At 41.1% G+C, this 19405-nt stretch overlaps 1 protein-coding gene across 1 annotated transcript; it reads right to left on the minus strand.

Moving 5' to 3' along the window:
- Nucleotides 1–1852: 1852 nt before the first annotated feature.
- LOC116847567 lies at nucleotides 1853–10174 on the minus strand. Its single transcript, XM_032822669.1, has one exon. It carries the CDS (start codon nucleotides 8920–8922, stop codon nucleotides 7225–7227), a length of 1698 nt encoding a protein of 565 aa, XP_032678560.1. The 5' UTR covers nucleotides 8923–10174; the 3' UTR covers nucleotides 1853–7224.
- Between the last annotated feature and the right edge of the window lie 9231 nt (nucleotides 10175–19405).

Raw genomic sequence — 19405 nt, forward strand, 5'->3', positions numbered from 1 at the left:
AAACGCCATTATGATCGAAAATATCCGATTAAATTTATAATCGGATATCCTAAACAAATATAAAAATTGATCGGAAATATCCGTTTGTTAATTTTTTATCGGATAATTTCTCTCAGTATAATATACCGTCGCAGACAATCAATACATTGTTCGGTACATATACATCGGTACCGATATATCGAATCGGTATATTTGGCGTACGAACATATGCATAGACCTCGACTTCATGGAAGACGATTAGTGATTTTGCTTGAATGTGCAGGACGATTGAGTCGAGATAGGATTTTACAGTTACGAGACAACCAACGCTGTAACTGTTTCTATACTACTGATCGTAGCATTTATACTACATATGTAACGTCGTTTACATACCAATTCTAATATAATTACAAATCGTCAGCCATATGTCTCGCGTTTTATTGTATCCTACATTTATATAGTACATTTTTCATATTAAAAGTATGGCTGCATCCTCCCCGACGATAAACGATAAACGCTCAAGTATGAACGGCTTTTGAATCCGTTGGGTTTCATATTATCGCATGCCAGTCTCAGGAATGCTTATATGCTAAAAATATGAAGCCGTTACCCTATTCGCAGAAAGGAGCGACATTACGAGCTCCTTCCTCGGTACATTTTTTCTCGTGGAAAATCCGATAATTACATTTTCGGCATAATATTCTCAGAGGGAATAGAAATACCCAAAGATACTTTCACTATTCTATTTTTTCCGTTTTAACGAGATGAAACCTCTTTTCGAGCACGCGCACACAGGCGAAACGACTTCAATATTCTTTCACCGACATATTCTTTTTTGGGGGGAGGAGGGAAATTCGTTACAGTCTAATAATCGAATAATTTTTTTCGCATATATACAGCCAGAACGTGCAGACTTTCCCAGACGAAACGTTTGAAATCTCAAATCTCGAATCGTTCGGCATTAATAAAAAAAGTGGCAGAAAAGCCCTTTTTTATTGCGGGAAAGCGTGCTCCACATAAGCTACCAATCAAGGTGATTTGCATTCTACCGGTTGTTTGTTGCAATCCTGAAACTAGAGTACTCGCGTACGACGGTTGCGGTTAACCCTGAAAATTACACGGGAGAACGGAATGTGGCCGCCGCCGCCGATGACGACGACGGCGACGACGACGACGACATCGACGGCGGGAAGGCTCGCGTGCATGGTGCATGTAATGCAATATATGCACCGTAAATGAAATAACGCGTTTCGTGTCCGAGCAAGCGTGATATGCCCACAACGTCGAAATTCGCCTTAAACATCTACTGTTAGCTCGTACAGAAAGTTCGTTGTTATAAAAATTCCAATTGCACACCCTGTACTCTCGACTCCGACTATTTTGCTCGAAAGCGCGACGTTTCTAGCAAAGTAGATTCCGTATCTCGCTAAAAGTCGTAACTACAAATACGGATCCCCATCTCTCATCTCTCTCTTTCTCTCTCTCTTTCACGACATTGCACTCTACGCTGACAAGGATCACTTCCCGCACACACTTTAATGGCATGTTCACTTAATTATCTCTTTGTGACTGGCTTATTTGGTAAATATACATATATAAGTATAGATAAATATACATATATATAAGTATTTTTTTTGTATTCGTACATATGCTGCACATGCACTTACACGTAATACGGTTAGCTTACGAACGTCTCACACTCACTTTCTACTTCAGTACTTACAACAGCAATATGTGCATGTGTGTCTATATATATATATATACATATTATATATATATATATATATATATATATATACACATACATATATATATACACATACATATATATATATATATATATATATATATATATATATATATATATATATATATAGGGTGTCCCACAACTGGTAAAACATCCGTTAGGGGTAGGTAGGGGATGAAATTTGGAACTGAAAGTTCCTCTTCCATTTTTGGATCCGACAATTAGTTAATTAATATATATTAATTAAATCTGCCAATCCCTTTGCGCCCCGAGTGAGCGCTTAGTGCTGTAAGACGCCATGGACTCCTTAGGGGCCCTGCTTGTCTGTATTGTTAGGAGTCTGACTTTTTTTCCCTTTTTTGTATCACAGAGAAATAAATATGGATGAATGAGTGAGTGAGTGAATGTGTGGATGGGTGCCTGACCGGGGCTAGAGGGTGGCAAGTTTTCAATGTGTGGGGGTGATGTATGGATGTTTTTGTGTGCGGTTATGAGTGCATAGATAATTTGAATATTTTTAGTGCAAGTGAGCGGAGTAATTGCACTTTATGTGCCGGAGGAGGAGGGCATGTGTTGTATGCTTCCTTCGAGAGCGCGGGTGACTTAAATGTTTTTTGCATGTCGGTGGTTGAGTATTGTGAATGATTTTAGTGTGTGTGTACAAAAAGGGGAGAAAAACAGACAAACAGGGCCCCTGAGGAGTCCACGTCTTACGTCCCTGAGCATTCACTCAGGATGCTAAGGAATTGGTAGACTTAATTGATTAATATCTCATTAACTAATTGTCTGATTCAAAAATGGAAGAGGAACTTTCAGTTCCAAATTGCATCCCCTACCTACCCCTAACGGGTTCTACCAGTTGTGGGACACCCTGTATATATATATATATATATATACACACCATGATTTTTATCCGATATCGTTAAAAAATAGTGGATGCACTTTTGCTTTATCAGAGATTTTATTTTATCTTCACGCGAGATCGGACGAATGTCCGGGAAAAGCACGTGGTAGAAATAAGGATAAAAGAAAAAAGACCGAGGGAACTTTATGATCGTGTAGCAGCCTTGGCGTGGAAACAACGTGGTAACGACAATTGGATGAGTAATACGGTGTGCATTCTTCGCGGTACGACCGGTGTGCGCGATAATAATCAGTGGCGTGGAATTCTTTTTTTTCCTCTACACTGGCACATCTTCATTTAAACGTGTTCTTTTTTCACTCGGGTAATCTGTTGACAGAGAGAAATAGCGTTTTATCGCTCGTCGGATATGTGGTTGACGATGTGACTCACGATTCTTTTTCTACTATTTTTTACTGAAACAATCGTAAAGGTGACTCGTGTCGTTTCGAAAAGACGCCGTTTGCTGCCTTTCGTTTCACATAATGCTTTCGCCGTGAAGCAGCGGTGACATATCAGCGATGCCTACATATTGTTGCAATTTTCCGCTCGAAGACACGCATCGATTAATAGTTATTTGATTCTTTTTCTTTTTTTCGAAATTAGTTGTTTCTCTTGTTCTTGATCGCGTACACGAATTGTTTTACATGCTATTTTTCCAGTTGAATGCTAATTTGGAGCGAATGTGGCGATTATGTAATATTCGCGTCGCAAGTGACGCATTGGTAGCTTACCTAAGATTTCCTCTCTCTCTTTCTCTTTTCGCAATAAAGTGCCAGAGGAATATCACTAAAAAGTTATCTTCAATTGTTTCACATTTTTAAGAAGCGCGCGTGTGATAATATATTTCAAATTTTAATTACATTTTAGCAAAACTAGAAATGCGTAGGATCTTTTTCGTTCTCTTGAATTCTGCACCGATATTTTCTCACGTAACAGCTATCGCATCGCTCGGAGAAATTCGTGGCGAAAGGCAAAGTCCTTTTTTATCGCTCGTAATCGACGCGCTCGATGAAGTGCCGATCGAAGGAGAAACGCTTCTGCGTGGAGCATTTGAATGCTACGTCCGACTTGCGTAATGGCAGATAATTGTTCTTACGTAGTGCGCTGATCGCTATTTACCGAATACTAATATGTACATGAATCATTTAAAAACCTTGCGGCTCATCACTTATTTTTAGCTTCAGCGAGCATTTACTATCAAATGACAAAAGAGCGACTGTCCTCTCAAATTTTGAGCAATCGCGTTTAGGCGAGTTTCGTGGACGACATTGAGAATCGGTCAATTGTGTAACCGTGGTAAAGCGATTAAAAGAAAGAAACGAGAGTGTTAATTACAGCGGTTGAACGATTAAGATCGTCGCCGTTGACGTGTACGCGAAAGAACGTCGGCGCATCAGGTATTTTTAATCGGTGAGCGCATTTGTGTTGCTATCGCCTGCAAGATTAATGCGCGATTTATAATACAGCACAGTCATTTTATCATCAAAAGAACATTCTCGCCAATACACGATGGAGTTGTTCCTCCATTTTACGTTACATCCGCAAGTCCCAGAAAGCCTATTCAAATTTTCATGTTAATTTAACATAAAGCGGATGTTAGAAAAACACAAAATATTATGTAAAAAAGTAACACAAACACTATCTTCAAAAAAATTTTGTATAAAATTCACATATAATGTCAAATATCAAAATATAAAAAAAATATTATTTTTATAACGACAAAAATATTTTAATTCCCACTTCTTTTTTATCATATTATTTTCAAGAGAGATCTCTATAATTTTCTCTATAAAATCTTCTTAATTATGTAACATTTAATTAAATCAATTTTAATGTTTGAAAAACTGGCCACGGATGGAATTAAACTTGAGAAATCTGACTTCTTGAGTCGTCTACTTTATCTACTACACTATTTCTAGTCTGACTGCAGACATACACATATGTTGCAACAGACGCTCCATGTTGTATATATTGTAAGAAGACAAAAACATAACTTTTCAGTAAAATTAACATTTATAATATGTTAATCTACATTAGAATATAAAATGTGTAATCTTAATACTACAAGTGCTACTTGAGCACTTACGTATGTTGAATAACGTTTTGAAATAACACAAACATATGTTAAATACATATGTATTATGTATTAATGTGTATTATTGTGTACTTTAACTTTTATTAATATCAAAGTGACTTTTTAAAAAAATTGATTCTTTTAAATAATCGTGTTGAAATAACTCAAAATAATTTCGTTTTTAGATAACATACAAAACTTGTTAAGTTACGAAGCCGCTTTTAATGTAACATATTAAAACGTCACGAAAATAATAACATGAATTATTTGTTAATTTTATATTGAAATAATAATAAAAAATTGGTAACACACAAGGGAATTTTAATATTTGTATGCAAGATTCTTTACGGTACACGCGAAATGTCAAGCGCGCTAATTGCATTCAAAGGGAAATTTTACCAGTTCCGAAGTGATTCGCTACAACTTTGGAATTGAACATCACGTGTAATCGTTCGGTCGGTGATAATAAAGATAAATTGTTCGAACACACGATAACTAGGATACGACACACTTATACGACCTATTGTTTGATAATTGTTTTCTTGGACGCTATAAGCTCAACGCCGATATCAGCAAGGCTGTTATATATTATTCTTTCTCTCTTCTTTTCGCGTTCTTACGAAGTTGATAATAATGCATTGCGATAAAAGTTCAGCAAACGCGAGTGACCGTAAAATGTCATAAACAAGGACACTGTATTCTCGGTCGACATAATATGTATGCGGCGTATTGCGAATGCTAATGTAAATAGTGACAACCTGATTGATTTTATCTACTTTTCGCGTAGCACAGTTTATGACTTGGATTATTTAATTCTCTTTTCCGATACATGTAAATCGAAGCTGATGTCGCATGTGTGCGATCATACAGCCGATTTTAAGGGCGTTATTTTATGTAGAACTTACAAATTTTCAATTTTCTTTTGCATTTCTTCCGAGTTTTGGATCTCATTTAGGCCAAGATACGTCTTTAAAGCATTTTGATGGCATTTTTTGGTGAAATTGATGAATTTACAAGTGTCTGAATGGAGCGGCGCACGCATATGCATGCATATGATCAAGAATGATACTTCTGCCATTATTTGTTCGCAACTTTTTTGGATATGTACGTAGCTTCGTTCCGCAATGTTTTGGTTTTCTTTATATAAATGAATGTTTTCTTTGTTTTGGATGCAAACATTGCAGTCGCGATCTTTTCTTGACGCATTTTCGAAAGATTATTGTATACATGGCTGGCAATTATTTTTGAAGCTCGAAATTTGAAGAAAATATAAAAAGAAAAGAAAAAAAGAAAAAATTTCATAATAAATTTTACGGAAGAAACTCATGGAGTAAATTGTTTCTCTTTCAGAATAATGTTACTTGAGAAAAGAGACGAGAGTTTTATTTGATTATAGAAATTAAGAACATTTATTTGATTCAAAATTAAGAAGCTATTATTAGGCGTTTTATTCGTATTTGCAGATATTAGAAAGGCTAAAGGAATTACTTTCAATGTCGACGACATTGGGACTTTTCACCAAGTTTCCGACTCGTTTTCACAGAGGAAACAACACACGGCAGTCTCTCTTCCATGCTACGTTCTTTCGTCTAATGAGCTTCAGACAGCAGAACTGCTCTCTCATAAGGCGACAATAATTACCGCCTAATTGGCTCGTCCTGCAACGAGAAGGTCATTATGTTTCTCGTAGTGTTATGTCATCGTATGATCTAAGAAATTTCACTGATTTTTCATTTTTACATCTGAGAATACTCATCTAGTTTAATGAGCTACTTCCACCAGATATGAAATTAAGTTAAAAACGGCAAAACCGAGGAGAGAAATCAAAGTGTGTTCTTTCTTTCTTTAAAAACGGAATTGTGATCGAAAATTATTTGAGAAATGGAATTATTTGAGAATAAAACTAAAGATATACATGTATGCTGAGAGAAACACTGTCAGGCAAAAACTATATACTTGCAACGTTTCGCAATGTAATCTTTTCCACGTGACACAATGACGGAACATAAAATCGTTCGTTACCATATCGCAGGTGTTACGCTTGAAGAGGTAAGCCGCAATAAAATATTTGTTAATCTAGACGAAGTTGCTCTTGCGTCAGTGCATTCGACCGGAAAAAAAGCAAAACTCACTTCGAGCAATTGTCTACATCGCTGAATAATAAAAGAAGAGAGAATTCCACGGAAGATTTTCGTTACAATTCACGTTGTGATTGTCGACAACCAGTGGTATGCGTGAAAGGAACGCGACACGTCTTGCCTGTTTATGATATTCCAATTTGTGACGAAAGAGGGTAGGCAAGTCGCGTAATGTAATTGGTGAACAAATTTGCGACGATGCACCTGGTAAAATAAAACATTTTACAAAGTAAATATGTCAATTTAATGCCAAGGCTACGAAAAACACTGCGATATTTTGAATAAAGGATTTCTGTTTCCGAAAGACATCCAAAAGTCACTCTGGATCAGTTAGGAAGTTCAAGATAACCACTAAAAAAGAGGTCAGTCTTGAGCAATGATTCTAACGGGGTCTCGGCCTGGGCAACGGTTGCATTTGTTGTTGTTGATGATGATTGGGATACCCTCCCCTCGAATTCGAGGTCTGTGTTCGTTCTGGTCCCTCATTAAGATTCAATCCGGCGACCAGTTGAGCGATTTCGCGATCCTTCTTCTCTTCCTTGGGCAGTGCATTCCCGTTCTGGGCGCTGAAGCCAAGGGAAGCCAGACTGCCGTGACTTCTACTTCGGTGTTCCGCTCGAATGCTGTAAGAAAAGGCTCTCTCGTTCAGGTGACCCTTCCGCCGGTATATCCCGGTACCAAAACGAGACTCGTTTTCCGGACTGTCTGCCGCTCGTGCAACTTCTGGCACGGTGAGGTCGGCATGAGAAGCGGCTAACCGTCTGGACGTGCCTAAAGTAGAGTTATCTGTCTCCGGATGTCTTCTGCTTCTGTTTCCAGCGGTGCCATACGAGCCCGCTGGATAAATGGCAGCCGCTGGTGCTGCGGATGGCGGTACTACCGGCAAAGGAGCATAGACTGGGACTATGGGTGCTGCCGCCGGAATGGGCCTTAAGCGCGGGTGATGATGGCTTTTCCGCGGTAAGGTGGCTGCTGGTACCAACAGAACCGGCGCCGGTCTGGCTAAGGTACCGGCGACAGATCGACTGCTGGGTGGTAGCGGATGGGGATGGTAGTGTTGCTGCCTGATGGGGTGGCCCAAAGTGTGATGCCCATGGCCATTGGTGTACACGCCTTGATGCATTTGATGGTGTAGGAGCTGTTGCTGTTGTTGCTGCTGCAAGGCATCCTCGTGCAACGAACGATTCTTCATCTTCTTGAGTTTCTTATTGGTTTTTCTTCGCGCGGATGAGGAGGCGGATTCCTCGAGTAACAACGGTTGAGCGGGAGGGGGTGGTGGTGGAGGTGGCGGCGGTGGTGCGACTAATTGACGCGGTCTGGATCCCTTGGTACTTCTCAGAGTGCCTTGTTCCTGATAAAGACCGTCGACTTCATCGCGACCCCTTGCCCACACTTTGTGATTCTCGTCGCCGTTGTACAGACTGAGGTCGTCGGTCGATGTCGCATCCAGACGGGTTGCCTGAGGACTGTCTAAGGTAGTGCTTGAACCGCCCAGGGTATGGTACAGGCTATTGTTCGACTGATGACCTGGCATGACCCCGTTGGTCGTTGCCGACGACGGCTCTAGACCTTTCGCGTAGCTGCTGTCTGCATAAGCGTGAAAACAACATCTTACCAGGGCGTTAGCCGCCATGTCCCGCTTGCAGATGAACGCGTGACATTCAAGGACCTTGATGCCAGTCGTCCTCCGCAGCACGGCGGCGAACAAGGGCGGGTGATTGGCGCTGGGCGTTCGTGCGAACGGCGAGTCCAACGGCAGGAATCGCGTGTTGGAAGCATCGCCGTTCCCACCTTTAACGTGTCGCACCGCGGCGCAATAATGGAGCGCCTCGATGGGAAAGAATCGTGTGACCTTTTTCCGATGTTCGTCAACGTTCTCCAGCAGCAGACCATTGCTCCACACACTCAGCCAGGAGTCGATCCCACGTGCACCCAATGCACCTTGTTCGGGGTATAGTTCCCTCAGAGGCTCCTGGACGCCCAGGAGGCCCTCTTTGCTCGCATGAGGTACCGAGCTACCCAGGTAGAGTACTCTACACCGACAGTACGGTGTTGCTGTATCTTGATTAGCTCCCCTCATCTTTAACAATACGTGACTGATTTATCGAACGGGATTTAACCGGGCTTAACCGCACGGACAAAAACCGGAGATCACGATCGTGAGTCGGATCTACTCGAGCGTTAATTACCAGGCAACGCAGCTTGCTGCTTTCTACGCGCGGTATCGAATCACGAACGTGACACGAGAACTCATTGTGTGTATTAAAGTACACGACACATTCGCGTAACAGCGGCGAATGGGACTCCACCCGGTTTCTCTGGTATAGTCGCTTTCCAAAGACGGCAGAGGCGGTGTACCTTCGCGTATACGTCGTCGCCGCACGATGTTGCAAAATATGCTCGCGCGGCAACAGCGAGAGGAGCTCGGCGGCGCGGATATTTCACAGCAGCTGTAGCCGCTCGCTCGAGATCGCGTCAGGCCATTATGGCTACCTTCTTACGAGTCCCCCACCAATATCGGGCCGCTTCGTTCTTTCTCTTTTTTTCTCTCGTACCTCTCTCTGTCTCTCTGCCGCTCTTACGTTTTCTTCCCCTCGCACCTCTTTCCCGTTCCCTTCTCTGTCCGTCTCAACGTCGCTTCCTTTCAGCTAGCTCTAGACTTCTCTCTATTCCCCTTCTTCGCGATACCGGGCCCGGGGCCTCACTGGTATGCGGCGCACATACAGTGGCGTCGTCGTAGCCGCCGTTTCTCACTGACGCACCTCCACGTGTACCCGCTGTCACACGTATGCGCGCACATTCAGCACATGTACACTCGCGGCCAGCTCGACGCAAACATCAAGTGACGAGCGTTAATGAGGAAACGACCGCCAGAACGGTGACGTCGCCAGAACGATGATAATATGATGGGCAATATTTCGCTGCGGGTCGCGTGTTGGTGTTTGCGGAATTTAGAGGCGCGGTCGTAAGCGTCAGCCGCGAGAACCACTATGCGAGACACCGGTGGGTCTCATCAGGCTTCTCACGGGGACGGCGAAAATGGCGGAGGCTGCTCTTGGCTCGTGCCAATAGCTAACTTGGTGTCCTCGAATGATCAACGTCTCGCACATGAAGACCACCGGCGGCCTGAAAATGAGCGACGCGCTGATGAAACGGGCCTGAAGAGCGACCAACACGTCGCCATGCGCACAGGAAAGCCGTTCTTACGTACACATTTCCCGTTTTGCGCTCGCTCGCGCGCGCGTGCACATCACACACACCCACACCCACGCACACGCACACATGCACGGGCGGTCGAGCGGAGCGGCAAACCACTACTAGCTGCCAGTACGTTCTTCTGCGGACTGAGAACTGGTGGAAGACCTGAGACTTCGCGACTGGACCCCACTCCGTCGGCTTGCAAACCCCACTCTCCTCACGCTTTTCATCGTTGGGTCACTCCCTGGACTCCGATCATGTCACCGTGCCTATCTACCTGGCCGCGGTGAGCACGCCGTTCAGGGGGTGCGGGAATTGTGTCGAGGAAATGAACATTCTTCGGCTTGATTTTACGTAGGCGCATTAATGGTGCTTCCCCTTTTCCCGATGCGAGTGACGCAACGCGCGCTGCTTCGTCGTTGACAGCAGCGGTACCTTGACTTCGTGTGACATTTCGAAGGAATTTTGTTATGCGTCGGGATACGTTGCGGGAGAGCCGTGTCTTCGATACAGTGCGACGACAGCAGCGATAGATTGCACACGACGTGGACTTACCGTTGCGAATCCCGACGCATGAGCGTGAACGTTGACTGCCAACATAAAATTGTTATTGGAGGATTAATCATTTTTTCGATTTCCAACGGAAATAGAACAATAATACAGTCCTTTCTAGCATATAACACGCATACCCTACGTGGAGCCGAGCATTTAGTGACGTGTAAGACCGCGCATGTCGAGTTGCCCTTTATAGGTCAGGGATTGCGTATGTATCGTGAAGGAAAGCCTCCGGCGTATGCTTTTTACAAGCCCCGAACACGGGAAACGGACGATTCTTTTCTAACAAAAAGGATTATTCGGAGTCTCGAGGTCGTCACGTTGAAACAGCACATGACTGCGAAGGTGAAATCATAAATTTATGTTGCGCAACGATATGATTTGAACCTGTTTGCCAAGCCAGACAGGTGGACGGAAGGGTCTTCTGAGTGAACTAATTTTGTGGCTTATATTTATATAGCCATTAATGTAAATATTAATACAACTCAATCCTTTTTCACGGAGCAACAAACAGACTTTACATCACACATTTCTATCTACAGAATATTATCTTATAATTAAATTCACGTTTTGCAGAATAAGAAAAGTTTTTGCGTCTAAATTATTTGTGCTATAAATATGATACAAGTGTCTGATTGATTTTTCTCGAAGTACTTAGAAGATATACATGCAAATACAGCGGGAGGAGGGCATACTAGGAAGTAGCGGCGGGACGCCGTGCATTCGAGATCTGCGTATCTTTTTCGTTCCAGAAAGAGAAAAATATCTAGAGCGCGGTCTTGCTAGGCCGGGACTCGAACCCGGGTCTTTCGCTTGCCGGGCGACTGCTCTAAATCACTGAGCTACCTGACGCTCCACGCTCACGACACTCTCCTCTTCCTAGATAACGCTCAGAGATATCGTTCGGAAGCGACATTTCTGACGCGATCCCGAGCGCACGGCGACTACAGAGAGAAACAATGTTACTGTACCAAATGGTACAGCTGTCAGTTTCTCAAAGTCAAAGGTTGCTATCCTTTAAGACCTGCTGTCCATGTATGCCCGTCTCCACCGTTGCCCCTCCTCATCCGGTGCAAATAATACAAATAAGCCCCGGGGTCGACACCAATTTTTTGGCAGCGCCCGGGTGCTTGGACGCAATGCGCCATGGGGAATCCACCACAGAAAGAGGAAGGCATACTAGGTGGCGGCGGGACGCCGTGCGTTCGAGATCTGCGTATCTTTTTCGTTCCAGAAAGAGAAAAATATCGAGAGCGCGGTCTTGCTAGGCCGGGACTCGAACCCGGGTCTTTCGCTTGCCGGGCGACTGTATTTTCGCGATTAATCGGATGTTATTATATAATGCGGTATATTTCCAACACCATTTCGAAGAATCGAATTTTGTTTTGATGCTTGACATTTGTGATTCGATTTTTCGCATTTTGTGTGCCATTAGTACAAGCTGCGTAATTTCACAGGAACGACGCTTTTTCCATAGAGTTAGTCACTCGTTTTCATCGCGGAGAAACAAAATAACGACGACGACGACGAACGTTTTTCTATACTAATTATCCACGAGTGTGTCATTGACAGTACGACGGGAAAATCCAATGGCGGGTTCGTGTCGCAATGTGAAATCGCGTAGACGCAGAATCAGGGTCGCGTGACCGGGACCCTGACCGTGGGCCAATGTCAGCATTTTTCAGTGGGAATTCTTCTCGAATCCTTTCGCAGACAGAGCTGACATATTTAGAAGCGGGCGAATGCAGCGGACTCATTTCCGTTCGACGCGAAACGTAAGAATTAACTGGAGTACTGTTGCGTGTAACTGTATCACAATTATAACGTTAAAGATACAAGCTTGAGATCCGATTATGATTCGTCGCTTCACGGTTCTTGAAGTTTGCTACTGAGAAGCCCGCAGATCGTATCTTGGAAAATATTTTAGAACCTGATGGCATGCACTGTAGTGGAAAATATTATCTCTTATGCTCCTTTAAAAATAAGATTAGAGAATTCACTTTTTTATAGCCGCTTTGTGAAGACTGTACGTGTTATTTTAAGATCATCATCTTTCCCGATATAGATACACATAGTTATGTCCCAAATACCATGTTCCAGCACGACGACATTTTTTATTAAAAAAAATGTCGTAAAAAGAAACGTCGCAGGTCCTCTGCTATTTATCGTGTTTCTTTTTTTTTTTTTTGTTGAAAATAGATATGTCCGAGACAATCTGAAATGGCTGGTTAGTATGCAAAGAGTCGACTCCATCGTGGCATTTTAGGATTGAGATCGTCGGCCTTCGAATGTGCTTTCATGTGCCTCGAAGGACGGCTGGTGTGTATAACGTCCAATTCACGAGACCCCCATAAGTCGAAAATGCCGCGGTCCCTCCCAATTTGTTATAAAAATAAATTATTAGCAAGTCCAGTTCAATCTGGAGACAATCTCAGCTTTGTTATTTCAAACCGTTTAAATTTACGTATATATATGTAGAAATCTACGTACGTTAAATTTGTCCAAAACCGGCAGACGAAAATCGATCGACGTCGAGTAGGTCAGTAGGTCGTCGTCACGTTAATTACAAAGAATTCAAACATGGTGTGTACAGTGCAATCACCTCTTGTCCAAGAATCCTCTCCAATCCCCTCTTTTCGTGTACTCCGTTTCCCGTGCGACATCTCGAGTACACATGCTCGACAGCGTTTATTCATGTGACCAGTTCGCTTGTCGATGATATACATACGAGGATAATGGCGGGGCTATTAATCTACTGGAACTATTCTTCAGAGAAGGTTCTGGTTTAAATAACCGAAAAATAGCAGGTCTTTACTAATTTTTTCAAAAAAATTAATTTAAAAACTGTATTGTATTTTTTGAAGGATAAACCTAAATATTCTTTGAAAAATTTCCAAAATTAGTATTTTTCTCGGTAATAGGAGAGGGAGAGAGGAAAAATGAACTTCGAAGTTGTAACTTTGAATAATAAACTTATAACTTTGAAGTGTCGTCATTTTGTTAAATTTTGATTTTCTGCATGTAACAAACATTTATTCTCCAGCAAATTTAATGTAATTTTTAAATTTTCTTGTCCTGTTTGTTTCAGATTATTATACGAGCTGTAACATCAGTTAAAATTGTTCGATCACACCGCGTTTAAAAAATCTGAACGACTAAATTTCAATTTTTTAAAATAAAAATTGTATTTTAATAATTTTTACTTTGATAATATTTAAATACTTAAAACAATGCTAAATGGTATGGTCAAAACTCTATATTGATATATTTATTTGTTTATTAAAAAAAATTAGTAAAAATCTATTTTTTCGCTACTTAAACCAAATGCCCCTTAAAAAAGTTAAGTAATGTTAAAACAATTCTCCTGGTATAAAAAATAGTCATTCTTTTGTATAATATATAAAAAATTAATAAAAAATGGAAATCCTCTTATATATATTCATATTTAAGACAATGAAAGGTCATAACGGTTGGGTGTAGTAAGTGTGCAAATCAATATTTATTATTCAGGTCAGGATAACTGATTGTTGTATAACAGATGATGCTTCCGATTCGCACGTGTCCTTGAAGTGAGTAATCCTCAGACGGAACTGATCCATCCTGACAAAATGAGTTAAATCCGATGAATCGGCGTGGCTGGGCGTCGCGAGAAAGCATGCCGCCACGTCGGGGATTTTAACGGCTTTCTAACAGACGGTCGAGCGGACAATTCGAAAGTTTTATGCAAACAGAGGCGACGGCCGAGGTCTTAGCGTACTCGCAAAAATCTATGAAACGCACAAGTTTGTCGACCCGGCATAAATACCCGCGTGCACCGCCGCCGGTTCGCCGAGGCGCGGTGGTTTCTTTCACATGCGACGGCCAATTGTTTTCCGCATGCCTGGAACTTCCACGATGCGTAAATGACGACGTCCGCGCGATTAAACCGCGAGAAAGTTTGGTGAAACGTATAGGAAAAGACGCTTAAGCGCTGTAAATCACGAATCATGTCGAAGTCGACGTAATTCGTAATCGTAATCCTTTTAAAAAAATGCGCATAATTTTACCAAAATTGTACATATAAAACTTGTTATTTGTTTATTTTTACTTATATGTTTGTTATTTAAATTGTGAACGTAAATTAGAATATTATCTAAATTTAAGTATCGTGAAAGATTGTTATGGTAGCATACTGAGAGAAAAAAGTCGAAAGAAGAAAAATTGTCGATCTAATTAAAATCATCGTTATTTCTGATCCTAACCGCATTTCTTTTTCTAATACGAAAATAGAGTAATATGTATATAAGGTTCTTATCACTAACATTATAGTAGAATTTAATAAAAAAATATTTTTCTTGACCACAATTTATAATAATTATTTCTCTATGTGATTATATCTCTTACGCACAATTAACTGCCAATCTGTATGTGAGTAAATTGTTATTAGACTTTTTCAACAGGTTCCAACGAGCGGTTGGTTCCGTTCCATTTAACTACTTTTATGCTGCGAATTGCTCGCATTCGATTGCACTCGGTGCTGTCCGCTCGCGGTGGTCGATAGCGCGACCCGGCATTGAAGTCTCCACGTTGAGTAACGGGAGATACAAACGCCACAGAACAGATGTGCGGTGCGCCGCTGCCGCTATCGTGACGGTTCACTTTTACTGACTAAAAAGGCGATTGAATCTCAAAACGCTGTGAATAATTTGCGTTTTGCGCTTTACTGAAAATGTGCCGCTAATATTTGCAACACTTGTCACGCTAAATGAATTATTCTACTGTTTTTTTCGAACAATATTAATCGAATATTGAAAAATAATCTAACGAAATATACACAGAGACAATATTATACTATTTTTTTCGTATATATGTTCTTTCCAATTTTACTATGCTGTTAGTAGTGCACGAATAGACTGTTAAGAGTGACAGTCACTTAGTGACAACATTCTAGAGTAAAGTTTATCTTGAAGAACATAATAAGTTTCGCTAAAAACATAGTAAATATTTAATAGCATTTCAGTTCCAAAAATATAAATAACTCTCTCTAATCGAAATATAAATAAAATATGAGTAGCTAAAACTAAAATATAAATAACATACACGTATGAAATAAAAAGATTATCAATTATTGCAGAATGTTGATATATTCCTTGATTTCCAAATTCTATAGTAATTTTTATCATAAAATTCTCTAATAATACCGATAGAAAACGCGCAAGGGACATATTTAAAATGTCTGAGAGAATGTAGCCGTACGACGAGATAATTTAATCCTTTACAATCCAAAGAGTATTATACGAGTGACAAGATAATCACGTAGAAAAAGCATAAAAAATTCCTCCTCGTATGCGCATCGGGAGCAACGGCACTTCCGACACGTAGCATCCGTTTTTCCGTCACGTACTTCTGCTTTTAGATAGGCACGAGGTCGGCTCATAGTGACTCGTCGTCGTGCCTATTGATGGTAATCGAAGTGTATGAGGCATTCGCGAAAGACAGGCCGTATTGCGTGCGAAATCACAGATCTGCTCGGAGCACATGACCGCGCCTAAAAGCTGCTCATGTATTTATTCAGCGACCGCATACCTTCGTATGCGTTTGGCATTATTCTGCTCAGTCTGGAGATTGCGACACTCGGTCGGCCACAGGTGTATAATTTACGAATGTTGCTAAAAGACCATTATGTCTGAATACTTTCTAGACATTCTTGTAATCATATAAACTTCCTCCAGCATCTCGTTATTATATGTCAATACATCAAAATCGTTATTATATTTTATAAAACTAGACAATATGTTTACACACACAAATATACGCTAAGATCAGTGATCTCTATCTTGAAGAAATAGTTCCATAAGAAATCGATACGAATATATTGCGATAGGAAGCACGTCATGATATTCTCAGGCGAATAGAGCGAAAAGTTTCAGGCATTCTGTTTCAACTTTCTTTCGCGGCGCGAATGAAGGATAAGGCGAGATCGCGATATATAGATTTAGAGCGCGCAAATACAGCGTCTGGCATTAAACCAGGAACTATCGCGTGCGCGAGAGTATAAAGGCCCTCGGGCGCGTGAGACCCCTATAACAGGTCACTGCCATCGAGAGAAGCAAGCAGGTTCGAAGCACTGAATCCCTTTGCCAGAGAAGGGGAGCCTGTTTATCCGTATTGCGCTTACACGCACATACCGACACGCGCGCGGTACCATCTACGAATCGATGGATCTCGCATCTCGAGTCCGATAGAGACGGAGAGACGTTGCGCTCTCGTCGAAATCGCTCGAATTAAATTAAGGAAAAAAATAATTTGCTGCAGCAGCAAACTAATTTGCTACATATAGACAGTTAAATATAAATCGCTGTGTTAGCTACTTTTTTTTTGCTGCAGGAATCTATTTTCTTGCTATGATAATAAGAAAATCTGCTCTTACAGCAAGAAAAGTGGCTAACGTGGCAAATTTGTTACAGATGGACAACTAAACATAATTTACCTACTTTTTTTATTGCAGGAGCAGATTTTCTTGTTATCATAGCAAGGAAATTGACTCCTGCAGCAAAGGAAGAGTGGTTAATACAGCAAATTATATTTAATTGTCTACATGTAGCATATGTCCTTTTTTCCGTGCGCTTTTGTTCAGGTAGGACAATATAATAACAACAGAATATAACAATAATAATGATAATAATAATAGTAATGATATCGTTCTCCGTGAGAGTATAAGCACGTTCGTGTAGACTGGCGCGAGAGGCGATCGTTCGTTACTTTTGCATTCAAAGGACGCGGCAACAGTCGTGTCTGAGAATCCACTTTTAGAAGCGGCAAGCAAAGCGTCTTAACGCAACGGTAATCGAACTCGTGAATTACATTAAGCGCGAGTCACTTTATCACACGAGAACTCACGCGGTACCGTTTCCGACGCAGGCAACGGTAACGGTCACCCGGTATATATGGCCTCTTCCGAGGATGGAGCAATGTTCCGCGCGATTGCGGAGCTCATCAGCGGGAAAAGCGACGCAGCGACAATTCCACGCGTCTTAATCTCGGCTCGGGTCTTGCAAAACTGAGGCCGAGGGTGATTACGATTTGCGAAACTTCTCGGGAACTTCTCGCATTTCGTGGGGAAGAATTGCATGTAACAGCAGCTTCGAGGCACAAAGATCGCCGTGTAGACTGAAATACCTCTGAATCGTAATAAATAACAAAACACGAGCGAAATGAACACCTATAAATTGGAAATGTCGAAATGCGCTCGGTATTATGTCCCAGGCGAAAAGACTTTCACGAAATTACACTAACGCGCTTGTTGCACTTTCCTTCGTAAACCGCGAAGTATATCAATTTCTTCTGCGCGAGGCCGTTTCGTACACAGCATTTCTCCTCTTAACGCGAACATTGAAAGTCAATACGCAGACATTCCCAGCTACCATCATTTCGTTGTTTTTACATGTAAGCACATATTGCACGTTGCTAGGAGCACCTACGGAAAATGCATTAGAAATGCATCGCGGTCACACGCAGAGTCTAACAAATGACGGAGCTCATAACACTTTACATATCATTAATATAATTTGTCTAATTGGGGAATAACATTAGTTAATTTCGTGAAGCGTGTCTAATGTGATCCAATGATTATTCTGATATTTCAGTGAAATAATTCGAAAGAAGACGAAAGGCAAATCACGAAAGTCTAATCAAACAAGAAGATACGCAGAAGAAAGATCTGTTAATGTTATTAACGGGTGCGAGAGATTTCTACTCATTCGTAAAGGAACTTCTACTACTTCCTGCTTTGTTAACTACGAAAATAATTAATTATCCTAACCGGTTTATATGGCGAGCTTACGGATCCGGATTCAAATACTAGCCGTTTCTCATTCCGTGATAAGTTTTCGAAACTGTGCAAAAATTGCTAATTTATCCTTGCGATAAGCGTTGCACGCGAAGTGCACGCGAATTATTTTTTCATATATTTCTGCTGCGTCAAATTCCGATAGGAGAATATGTTTCTTTTTCGTTCGATGAGTACGAGATATGACGAACCCGCTATATCCGAGGTGTAAGCTGCGATGAAATGTAATACAGCCTGAGGTTATTATCTTTCTTGGGAGCCGGAGAGATTATTTCTTACGCCATGCTGGTCCGATTTTCACCTTGCGCACACATCCCGTGTGTGTCTTCGCAGGCTTCCCCGAATTCATTTTGCACAACTGAGTAACTTCTTTACGTAACTGCCAATGCTATCGGCGATATGAATCTGCGGAATAAATTAAACGTGGACGATACTATAAACGAGCCATCTCGTTTAAATAAGAATCTCAGTTGTGCAATTGGAAATCGAGATATATTATTCTGTGTGTCCTAACACGGGATGAAAGGAGATTATGCAATGAAAAATTTAAATTGCTTTCATCTTTATATTGCGCAAGAAAGAATCTTGCAAAGGTTTAAAAATTATATGAAGTGGCGTCTTATCTGATAATTGGACACATGATAGAAAGTAAATTTATCGAAAATTTGATTTTTTCTACTAAAAAAGGAAAGACGAGAGTGGATAATAGCCGGATAATAATACATTGCACATTCTGAAAATTAATATCAAATTGTCAATATCTAAGAATGCAATGCTCTTTTTTTTGAAAGTTTAGCGTCTTCAATCTCTTTCTCTCTTGTGAGATAAAATGACTATATCACATACTGCTTTTACACTTCCAAACTTGTTAATTTCTTTTGCTCTTCCTAACTTTAATTTAATTATGCTCTGTCTTGTATACATCTCTCTCTTCTAATTTCACACAGATAACACCATCCGAACAAAACAAAAAAATTATAAG

Source organism: Odontomachus brunneus, unplaced genomic scaffold (assembly GCF_010583005.1).
Source record: "Odontomachus brunneus isolate Ranch 3 - 2012 unplaced genomic scaffold, Obru_v1 Obru_scaffold_080, whole genome shotgun sequence".
In the NCBI taxonomy this organism is placed as follows: domain Eukaryota; kingdom Metazoa; phylum Arthropoda; class Insecta; order Hymenoptera; family Formicidae; genus Odontomachus; species Odontomachus brunneus.

Bases quoted from the DNA above. Each gene is read 5' to 3' on its own strand.
- LOC116847567 (XM_032822669.1), bottom strand. From the start codon at position 8,922: ATGAGGGGAGCTAATCAAGATACAGCAACACCGTACTGTCGGTGTAGA.